Below are 12041 nucleotides of genomic sequence, written 5' to 3' on the forward strand. Positions count from 1 at the left end.
TTCTATGACATCCAGTTTTGATAGTATAGACAGCCAAATAAACTCTTCTCAATATCAGTCACCCCACAGCAATAAGCAACAATCAGTCCCTCTGCCCCAGCAGTACTGCAAAGGCACTTTCAATCAGTAAGGTAAAACACATCTGATTTACAGGTTTCAAAAAATTAATGAAGCTTAAGGAATATACACTTTATTTGTATCTTGAAAAGAAGAAAAATGTAAGGATGTAACAACTTGACAAAACTTTATTCAGTGCTCTCATTGCAAATTAAATCTGACTAAACTGTTGGAATATTTATGAAGACTCAAGGAGAAAGCACATGACAGATTTTGTCACAAGGAATTCAGAGATCAGTGCTTGTGTTGCAGAAAGCCAATGGTTTTTCACCTATGAGAGGAGCTATAACAGAGCTGGATTGGATCCCAAGATCTATAGACCAGCAGCACTGCTACCACAGAACTATTTCATCCCCTTGGAGCATCAGCCACCAAGAAGACAAAGGTTCATCTTTAAGCTTTCTTACCCTTCCTGGCAATATCACCTCCAAGTTCTTTAGAATAATTTCTGCTGTTGGCAGTTATCTGTATTTCAGGATCTATTACTGAGTCTGTAACAGGTAGTCCATCAAGAAGAAAAAGATACAACTCAAAAAGCAGCATTACAGACTGAGGAGAATAAAAAGGCAGTAACTCTTCTAATATGAGCAAATAGTGAAAGACTGAAAAGCAAAAGAAAAATCCATGGTGATTTACATATTCATTAACTAATTTGTATAATGAGAAGATTTAAAAGGTCATTACAGGAACACCTGCATGTTAGCAGATGTAGAAGAACGAAGGCCAAAGGACACCCAGTTTTTATAAAGATGTTGATAGATAAACAGTTGGCAGACCTACAGCTACCTGCTGTGGCAGCATGTCTTTCTGGCTCAGGCTACTGTTGTGGAGAAAGTAAATCTGGATTTCACCTCTCCATAAGCTGACTTGCCTGTTGCAAAGTCTGACAGTTTATTAAGGATGTGATTATTTTTAAGTATCAACATTCCAGTTAAATCAGCTTCTACATAGAAGATTGATGCACTACAAAGATGTCTGGTTAGAGAGATGGGGGAAGAGCACTGTGCTCAGATCCTAATCAAGAATTAAGTCTGACTTCATTTAGGTAAATTTGCTAATTTCAGTGTCAGTGCCACTCAGTAGCACCAGGGATGTCAATGAGCCATTTGTACAGGCACTAAATGGGAAGCATCCTGTCCCCCTTTGTAGACAACCATTAGATATCCAAGTCTAAGACAGTCACTGCCATCTTTTCAGTCCCTGCTTGAATCAGTTTCCGGGGCTGCCTAGTAGGCTTACTTCTAAAACAGGCAAAAACATTGCATTGTGAACTTAGACATCTGATTTATATATGCCTCAGTTAAGGCAAAACAACATTCTGCAATCAACACTATTACTAGTTTCGAGAGAGCATCTGTCACACTGAAAAGCAAAGCAAGTGGCTTGCACGTCTGCATCGCCTGTGGCATTAATTTGTAAAAAGAGCCAAATACAAAGCAATTAAACTTATTTAACTTGAGAGGAAGCTCATGAGATAATTCAGTCCAATCCCCAGCTCAGGCAGGAGTAACTTCAAAATTACATCACAATGGCCAATCAAGTTCTTGTCATCTCTAAGGACGAATCTTGCACTGTCTTTCTGGTGCCCCTGTTCCATTTTGTTTCACTTTGATCAGGAACATACTTTCATGTGTCCAGTTTCTCTTGCTGCAGCTTCTGTCCGCTGCCTTGTGTCTTCTTGATTTGTACTTTTGAGAAAAGTCTTTTCATAATCCTCATCACGTAGGTGAAGACGGCTCTTCTGCTGTGGTATGGGATTTGTCCATTGCAGGTAGAGGACTTTGCGTGTGTTAGGGCTGAACTCTACAAGATTTGCTGTTTTCTATGTTCATTAGATCAGATTAGATCAGATCCATTACATTAGGTCAGGCTGCTACTGAGCTGGACAACATTACTCCTCAACTGTTTCAACCACTGCTCCCAAGGTGCTGGCACCTGGCAATTTGCATTTCATTCCCTGCTAAAGACTTTCAATGAAAACATTGAACAGCATTGGGAACAACGGTGTGTGCCTTGAGGAATGCCATCAGTAGGACTTCACAGCACCATTATTGTTAAACCCTGAGTGGCCAGGCAGTCCTCCACTCTACATGTAGCTCATCCAGCACAGTCCATCTCTCTCCAACTTGGCCACAAATATATACTGTAAGTCTCTGTTAACAGTCTTTCTAAGGACAGGAACGTTGACATCTTCTGCTCTTATTTCATCCACAAAAAGGAAGGAAACATGATTGGCCAAGAAGAATTTGCTTTTTGTGCGTTCATGCTGGCAATATCCAAACACCTTGTTGTACTTCATGTGCTTTGACATGAACATTCTCTGAGAATTTCCCAGGGTCTGAGGTTGCATGCTGTCTCAGTCCCAAAGTATGAGATACTATCTTGTTCTTATCAGACAAATGATAATTGTGATTTTTACCCTCCCCCTCCCCATAATTTTATACAAAACCACCTTCTTAAAGGTCTTTGGCAATCTTTAATACTACATGTTTTCTATATACACTTAAATACTTTTTGCCTGCTTTAACTGTACAGAATAGCAGAAAATAAATCTTAGCTATTAATAAATTTACAATATGATATTTTCCTTTAAACAATATATCTCCTTTCAGATTTTATGACAAAAGCTTCCACATGGTCAAGGATTCAGGAGTTCATCCAAAATTTTCTGAGATGATTCATACATTATTCTGAAACAGTGTAAAACAAAGCATAACACAGTTAGACAGCTGAAATCAGTCCTCAGTTACTTGATTGCAAGAGTACAGCTAGATCTTTTTACCCTATTTCTTTGACAACTTATTCCATTAAAAAAATTAAATATCCCTTTACAAAATCACTTTTGAAACAGCTGCTTTTCTTCAACTCGTCCACTTTCCTGCTGACCAACTCTAGCTATAATTTACAACTAATTGGTTTAATTTACAAAGCCAATTCAAGCATTCAATTATCTCAATATTTATACAGATTGAGAAGCATCAACTCTCACAGCATTTTTACTCTTTTTTAAACAGAAATAGTCAAATTTCAACTCAACTGCTACTTCACTCTAAAACCACATTTTTCTGTTCTCCCTCATTCTTCTCTCTTTGTAATTTTTCTCCTCATTTTTTTCCTCCAGCCTGAGCAGTCTGTCTTTTCCTTATATGCACCCATGTTAGTCACTTTCATTCTCTTGTTTCACATTACTCCTAAACAGCCTCAAAAGTCAGCTATGGAACTTCCATTTGGAAGGCCCTCTTTTATTTTCGTACATTCCCTGAAGTTGTCACTCACAGGGGTGCCTTTGTAGCTGCATTCTGACATAACTTCTAGTAATGCTTCACGATACCCTACAAAGACAGAAGGACTTTGCTCTTCTACCAAAACATTATTTCATGGTCTCAGTGTTAACCACTATAAACTTTATCCTTCATGCTACTTTATTATTATTGTTGTTACAGACTTACACTTGAGAAGCAAGATTTAGTCAGATATTTACGAGGGCACTCATTAAGCAACACCAAGACCAGACATACCACAGACAAAGCAGCATATTGCTTGTCAGATCATCCCAAATTCCTACGGCCCTGGTGGTGTCACATATTTCTCCTTTAAAATGCTAATAGCCTTTGATGTTAGGAAATGCTGCTTTTCTGATATGTAGCAGACAACTCATACAAGAAATTTATGTTACAAAACAATGCAAGAATCATTATTCATAGGTGCAGTGAGAGCGCAAAAAGGAGACTGGGAAGCTAGCTAAGTGATTATACTAAAGAAAAATTTCATTCTTCGTTTGCTCAGTTTAAATCCTAGCACTCAGATACTGAGATGCTAATTAAAGTAATTACAGAATACCAAGAAAAAAGGTATTATTTCAAAGTACATTTGTTTCAAAGAGCACGGAACACTTTTCTCTAGTCTCCAAATCACTGCATTGGCAGCTTTATTAGCTTTTTTTTTTTTGCTTGAAATAAATACCTGCATTTTATAAACTAAATTAATGTGTGTGCTATTACTCTTGAGGAAATTCTCTCAATATACAATATGCTGTCCAGAATTTTAAAGTGCACTGAACAGCAATTTTAGACCCACAGGGCCTTCTTAAACTGCTAGCTCAGCTGAGGAGGGAAGACTAATTTATAATGAAAAGTTTTGCTTCTAAATTAGTGTAACAATTCCTTGCTTAACGACAGCACTTTAAGTACTCCACCAGACAGGTTTTCACCTATTTCTTTTTTCATTAATATGTAATAGATTGCTTCTAAGTTTAAGATGTTGGTGCAGAATGTCAGGTCTCTTGGGAAATTAAAGCATCTCACCATTTCCTACTATACCTGGGCATTAAATAAAGCAATCCACCAAAGTTACTACGACAGAAGAAAGTGGTAATATTATGAAAATATGAACTGTTAGTTAAAAGACAGCAACAAGTTTTAGCATCAGTGCAACACCACGTGTTTGTAGCATCGGGCACAAAGTAACCATCAAACATCTAACTTGCAGCATTCCATAATTCGTATTTTTGGGTTTAGTAAGCAAAGTGGGAAAACACAATCCTAACAAGTTTACAAAGAACAGTGCACGTTTCAGACTGCATAACCCCACTGTAATTATACATGAGCACAGTGTGATAGAGCACTAAAAATGGCATGTAGGCAACACTGCAGGCCCAGCCTGTTCAGATATAAAGCCTATCTAAGAAAGCACAAACACTATAAATTAATCCTAGAAAACCTTATCATTGAAGAACTTTCTCCTGACCTTTTCCCAACATGAATTTGTTTACTTTCTGCAGATAGGGGTAAAAAAAAAGAAAAACCACCACCACCAACCCAACGTATTTGTGGGTGTTCTTACTGTACAGTTCTAATTCTCACAAATTCAAAAGCTAGATCAGAGCTTTCCACAATTTTTTGATATCGTAGTGTAATTCACATTCTTGTTATGAACACTTCCCATCATCATGTTTGTATTCATAAGCTCACGATTTTATCTGCAACTGGCTTTTTATGGTAAGGCAGCCATTCATACATCACAAAACTAAGCACTGTGTAGTATCTTATGCTCTCTGCCTGCCCCAACTTCCAGGCTGGGGCAGAGAGGTTCACATACATTCATAAAGCAATTATCTGTTCTTACTGAAATTTATAGTCGGTAGTGCACTCAAGTGGCAGCAATTATTCATTCTCATGTGCCTATTTATTTAATCATGGTAAGATATGCTTTAAATTCTCACCCTTTTCTTGATTAAAAGAATTGCAGAGTGAATGACAATACTTTGCTTCTAGCCTTTCCTTTCCAGTATATAATCATCATTTTAAAAAACATTTTGGTGTAACACTCGGTAACCCAGCATTATATAACAATGGTTTTTCTGTTAAGTTTTGCTTGATTTTGTTTGTAAGGTTTGTAGGGTACCAAAAGAACTTTGTTCTCATTTCAACAACTAGCTAAAACAAGATCCCAAGCAGCAGTCACTACTGTGAAGTCTTGTGAATACTGCAATATATGGGATTAAGTCATAACACATTTAAATTAAATGCTCCCCCCCGCCAAAAAAAAAATGAAACTAAAACATGTGAAGATTGCAATCACAGCAAAATGCATGAATAGGAAATTTGATACTGTGCTGAACTCAGTGTCTCACAAGGTTTTTACCCCCTATTTTAAAACATGTGATCATTCAGAATGCTTCAGCTGTATTACAGAGCACAACAGAAAGGGTATAGGAGAGGTTAGTGTCATTCCCCACTTAGCAAATTTACCTTTCAGTACTGCTAAATTCTTCTGTGGCAGCTTCCTTGTAGGTCATAAGCTTTCTCTGAATGACAGGTGCAACATCTTTTAGAAGTGATGTTTTGTGCTTACCTATTTGAAATAGGATTATGTTAAAACGTTGGACTAAAATACTGCTTAACCAAAATAAAAGAAAGCAAACCCAAAAACCTTTCGCACATTTTCATAGAGTGTCTTTTAAAAAGACAAAAAACACTCCACAAGACTACTTAAAAAGATTAGATATGGCTAGGTTTTCACTGCCCTAGATTAATGACTGTGTGTTTCAGCCAAGCAAATATAGAGATGGACCCCATGAGTTAGCAGTCATATTTTCTGACTCACTATAGAACTTGTTAAGTCCAAAGCTTAACACCATCATGTACAAGTGATATGCCTTCGTACCTGCTGAATTGTTTTATTAAATTATATGAGCAATAAATAAATTCAAAAGTATATAGTACTATATTTTTTTAACACACACACACAAATATGTAGTACAAAATTGGTTTGACTGACCTTTAATTACAATCACAGTGCAGACCACAGATGTAAGACTAAAAATCCCTTCAATTTCTTCAGATAGAATGCATTCCAGTAATTCATTTAAAAATGACCTAAGGAAAAAAATAACATAGATATACTTTCTAAATCATGTTTATTTCAAAATAGAACAGAACAAGCTTGTGATTATGCTATGTTGCCAACACAGCTTAGAAGATACCATGTAGGGCAAAGGTGTGCTTATGGGGTGATGGAGAACAGCAGGCTTCTTATGGGACTGTGAGCGTGTTTGAGTTCATATATTGCTGGGGAAGAAAGTAAAAGGTTTTCCCATAGAATAAGTAGCTTTTCTGAGAAATTAGAGCTTGTGGAGTATTTTGGGAAGAACAATCTGAAAAAAATACTGTAACCAGTGGAATGTAATTAGTACGATTTATGGTGAACTTTCTAAAATCAATTTACAGTGAAGTTTAAAATACATTATATGACTCCAGTGGATTGCCAGTAACAACTCAGGTCCTTAAATCTAACACTGCTTGTAGCTCAATTAGAACCTAGAGTTTAATTAACATTTTATTCTAAAATATGTATGTCATAAAAATTAAATTGGAAGTGTTTCCAATTAAAAAAAATTTAAAAAAAAAAAAGAGTGAAGAACTCTTCTCTCAAAATAGAGGACTTGAAAAAGGTTTTGAATTTTATATAGCCGTTCTTTCTTATGAATGAAAAGAGGAAAGAAGTCTGGTCAAAGACCTCAGTTAGATGAACAGCCTTGTAAACAAGCACTGTTGGACATTTAAAAAAAAAAAAGAAAGAAAAAACCCACCAGTCAGCATCTCTCAGATTACAATCATGCAGGTGAATTTAATAAGAAATTTCAGTTTCTCATAATGTATTTGAATTCAGAAATTAAAACATTATTGAATATACATAAGCTGTTCTATGTTATTAACAACCTTGGACAACTTAATGAAGAAACATTTACCTGACCACATTAACAGACTTCATAATTATTGCCATTAAGCTGCTTGAAAGAGGCGGAAGGTCTGAAACTGTCCTTGGTATCGTGAAAGCTTTTTCACCGGAAGCCTAGAGAAGAAACAGTCAGTAACTTCACACACATGCAGAAAACATCCAGGCAAACCTATACTGCAGTAATTACATTAAGCAATTTATTCTTAAATAATTCAAGACAACATTCCCATGCATTGTTTGAACACCTTCAATCAATTGTGCAGTGCCCTAAACAACAAAAAATGAAATTTGAAAGGCTAAAACTGAACGACGTAAACAGCATTGTGGGAAACAGTCTCCACAGTTTGCCTGAGTACAAGCTTATGACTGGTCACTATAAACACAGCATACTGAACAGAAATAAATATCCTTTGTGTCTTCATGTTTAAGCATATGCCACAATTTCTTAAACTCAGATGCCAGTGATTCCTTAGGCTAAGTCTTTTTGAATCAAATTCTGAATAGTATGGCAAGTATTTAGTTAGAACACAAGTTCTGATTTACTGGAACAAAAGCTGCACATATCTGTACAGCAAAATACAGAATTCATTCCCTTTTTTCAATTGGAAGGCACACATCAAGCCACCTCCTGGAAAGCAAGGCTGAAAAGAGGCTCTTTCTGACAGAGACCATAATGGTTGCTTAGAAAGACAAGTGCCATAACCACAAATGACCCTTCTTCTTCCTGCTTCCCATGAACTTTGCTGAGCACATAATCGGTCTGAAGCTTGCCTGCCTGTGGTCAAGTCAGTGTCAGTATCTTGGCTGAGGGAGTCCTGACACTGTGCAAACACTACTTACCAACAGCCAAAACTTGCTGGTGTACCACCAATACTGTTTTAAACTCAAGTGCAAACCACAGCAGCGTACAGGCTGCTATGAACGAAGTTAAATCCTCCAGAGCCAGACTCAGTACAAATACACAGACAAAGAACTTCTCAAAAAAGACCTTGTTGTTTACCCCCAACACTGTCTGACTTCTAAAATTTTCTGCAAGAATCAGATACTGAACCAAGTTTCAGGACAGGCATCATACGTGTGTTTGTAAACCCGAGAGATGCATTTTAAGATCAAATTATGGCAAATAAAACATCCTATTTGTTCCATGCCATAACACACAAAATCTTCATCTGCAGTAGGAAAAACACATTTTCTGAATGCAGCTTTCTACTTCCAGTATAACCTTTAAAAAGCAATCAGCATTAACTTTACCTCCTGTAGCGCATACTTTATCTCTGCCAGTATTGCAGCTAGGAGAGTGGAGAACACACTCTGGTGAACTGCAGGGCAAAGTGAATGCCAGCATTGGACTGCGTGTAAGAAATCTCCGAGAGGTGTTTGAATAGACTGAATCAGCTGAAAGCAAAGACAAACAGATCAGCTGCTTGAGACTGCATGAAAATGATTAAAATATTTCAGCAAACTGCTGTCTGCAGAGAAGTGCAGGTGACACCCTGAAAGTCACTGTGGTATTCTGCTCACTTGGGATCAGGAGGGAAAGCAGTAACAAAGATCAGAAGTCTACTCACAGGTTTCAGAAAAAAAGCAAACAAAACAATGATTGAACAAAAAAACAAAACACCCATATTTCAAAAGCTCTAATAAGCAGATCATGTTTTCCACTGTGATCTGTCATCTTACTATTATTTTCTCTGCTATAAAACTCAAGAAGCTGAATTTTCTGTGAAGATAGGATGGTCTGAAGAACTTCGGGACATTTTCCCGAAGCTTTTGTAGTTCAAGCTGAAACAATCATAAAATAGCCATAATTTCTCATCTCTCCCAAGATCAGAATATATATGACCAAAACCTTTGCTCAGGATTGAGTCCATTTTCACTGACAAGGTTAATAGTGTATCTAACCTATGACCTAACAGTGTCACAGGTAGGTCACTGGTACGGTAGATCATTCGTAGTGTAGATCATAGGCAACATAACACACTGTTCTCTGGATTACTAGCAATTTTGCCACAAGACCAAGACTGGTTAAAAAAAAAAACCAAAACTAATGGAGATGGGGAAACAATATTAGAAAAACTTACTGAAAATATAAATCAGATGTTGAACAGAGTAACAACTTCAAAGTGTAACATCACATTGCGTTTGAGTAAAAGTATGGATTCATTTGCACACAGGTAGTGATGTTAAGAGTAATACCTGAATCCCTTCTCCATTCTGTTCCTTGACTCTGCTTGCAACACATTCCAAAACCTTCTGGAAGATGCTCTGTACAGCATGGAGGACCTGGGCTACTTCATCCACCTCAGTGCTCTGAGTCACAGAAGCTTCAGTAATTTCTTTTAGTGCACACAGCAGCACAGGTGCACAAAAGCCACCCCTGGCTAAAGAGATAAATACCACGATATATACACTGAAATGAGATATTCTTTAGATACAAATTTACAAATAACTCACATACCACAAACAGCTATAGTTTCCTAGATGATGCATTTAGTTTCTGAGCACCTTCAGCTGAATTTTTCATGTATTTCAATTAGTATTTAGTTGAGTATAAATCCAGCGTTCCTTCAAAAAATTCTTGAAGTATATGGAATAAAATTGTATATTTTGTGAGAACTGAGCTTTAATTCTGTCTCTGCTGTCAACTTAACTTTCCAAATGTCAGCCAAATTTAAATTGCACTACAATTTTGTCTGTTAAGATAGGGAGATATATATGTACACATGAAATCAGTGTGCACAAATATTTATGTACATATACTACTGTGTGATATCCCGATTATATAACAGGAATTTAACAGCAAGGAAAAAGCATTAGTTATCAACAATGGTAAGATGCTGGACAGCTTCTCTGCTTGTTTTCAATTCGCTGAAAAGCTGTTGTTACTTCTCACTGTATTAATGACATTTGCATCAATTAAAAACATTGCTTTTTTGAGAAAGAGATTCCACAATGCAAAAGAATAACAGCTCTGTTAATATAAAAACATGCCACCTAATTGTGTATGGGGGTGTTGATGTTAGCTCTACACTTTGTACCTGTTTGTATAACTGAAAGTGCCACATCTAAAAAGTACAGTTGAAACTTGACGTTTCCGAGACCAACCATTATGACATCTTTGCAGACTGACAGATAGTCCTAGAAAAGAGATACAAAAATAAATTAAAAAAAAAACATTATTACATAAAGCAACAGTTCAGTAGTAGCGAGAAGTAATAAAAATACGAAATCAAAGGAACCATTTAATTATCTTTTTTTTAACCAGCCTGCATTTACATGAGCTGGGCCATTCAGAGACACAGATTGTGATTGAAGTTTGTCCCAATATTCTCTCCCTTGACTAAAATTTGAAAAGACCCACAGCTCAGTGGTAAAATTACACTTGGTTAAGCGACACACAAGGGAAATACAACAGCAGACAATTAAAAAATTGCTTAAACATTACCTAATCACATGCTTTCTACGTATCTACTAACAAGGAGCATTATTACAGACTCATCAAGCAGCATGCCAGATAGTTCTGTAGTTGATAACTTCCTATTTTATTATTTATCAGTACTTTCATTTTCAATTTCTATTCAGACCTGGGAAATTGATCAAACACACTCTAGAAATGCTGGTACATATTCTTTATTTTGTGTCTTGTCTTTTCATCAGACTGAATCCTATGACTGCCAACTTCTGACAAATAGCCAGAGTAGCAGTATGCGTGCCAATTATTTCATTTTGAAAAGGGGCAATAGCTTATTAAACACACAATTAACCTGTCCCAAGAACAACTACAGCACTTACTTAACGCCTCTTTACAGCCTTCAAAAAGTCATTTGGCTGCAGCAGTACGACTCCAAGTCAGTAAAAGACTCACTTCCTTACTATTAAATTCCCAGGCAACTCCCACTTCTCACTCTGCTGACTTTCACAGATGTTTTCTGGTACTCAGCACCAGAATGAAGTATGCTGAATTCCTCAGGGTATAATTCTACCTTTTCTTTTGGGAAAGCGGGAAGGAAAGGAAAGAAGGAAACAAAGCAAGCCAATATGATTAGATTTAAATCCTCTCTTTCACAATAACATGACCTTCCTTGGCTTCCAAATCATCCTGCATAGTGCACTGGGCATTTTGGATAACAATGTTTGTAAACCTGAAATTTACATATACCACTTATTTGGCTGCAAGCAGTTTGATTTATGTGAGAAGAGAGCTCTAACCTGGATAATTAATTCAGGAACATTACTCTGTTTTGCAATTCCATCCTCTTGTTCAGTTGCTAGTATATAAGGTAAAACATGACTTTCTACCCAAGCTCCTGTCTCCTGCAGATGTGACAGATAATCTTTTCCTTCTTCAGAAAACTGGAAAACAGAAACAGAAGTTTATAAATGTTTTCTAGTACTTCTGGAATTTCCTTATACTGTCAGCTTTAAGTTCTGCTTATACTAAAAAAGTATAAACGTACCTTGTTTTGAAGATGAATACTCAACCTGCAACATAGGCTGAAGGCTCTTAAGCCAGTTCTTTGATTGCAGCTACCATGATTTGTATCAGCTGTTTTCAGAACTGAGCCAAGAATCTCCTGAAATACCAAAGATGACATTTATATTTGCCAGAAAAACCTTTCAAAAAAAGTTGTGTTGTCTTTTCCTCAACACTTTTAAACAGAAGATTAAAAAAAAAAAAAAGACAA

At 36.6% G+C, this 12041-nt stretch overlaps 1 protein-coding gene across 4 annotated transcripts in view; it reads right to left on the reverse strand.

Annotated features, from left to right (window-relative positions):
* Positions 1-78: 78 nt before the first annotated feature.
* The window catches only part of NCAPG2 (non-SMC condensin II complex subunit G2), a 37288-nt gene continuing 25325 nt past the window's right edge, over positions 79-12041 (reverse strand). For 3 of the 4 annotated variants that reach the window (XM_048951012.1, XM_048951013.1, XM_048951014.1), the window contains exons 20-28: positions 11814-11930; positions 11566-11709; positions 10395-10494; positions 9553-9737; positions 8608-8751; positions 7367-7470; positions 6397-6494; positions 5868-5970; positions 79-2807 (exon numbers count right to left, since the gene is read on the reverse strand). In XM_048951012.1, the coding sequence (XP_048806969.1) occupies positions 2756-2807; positions 5868-5970; positions 6397-6494; positions 7367-7470; positions 8608-8751; positions 9553-9737; positions 10395-10494; positions 11566-11709; positions 11814-11930 (1047 nt within the window). In that variant the 3' untranslated portion in view covers positions 79-2755. The remainder of the gene's footprint in view (positions 2808-5867; positions 5971-6396; positions 6495-7366; positions 7471-8607; positions 8752-9552; positions 9738-10394; positions 10495-11565; positions 11710-11813; positions 11931-12041) is intronic. The other variant, XM_048951015.1, reaches the window with a different exon arrangement.

The sequence above is a fragment of the Lagopus muta genome, chromosome 7, assembly GCF_023343835.1.
Source record: "Lagopus muta isolate bLagMut1 chromosome 7, bLagMut1 primary, whole genome shotgun sequence".
Classification (NCBI taxonomy): domain Eukaryota; kingdom Metazoa; phylum Chordata; class Aves; order Galliformes; family Phasianidae; genus Lagopus; species Lagopus muta.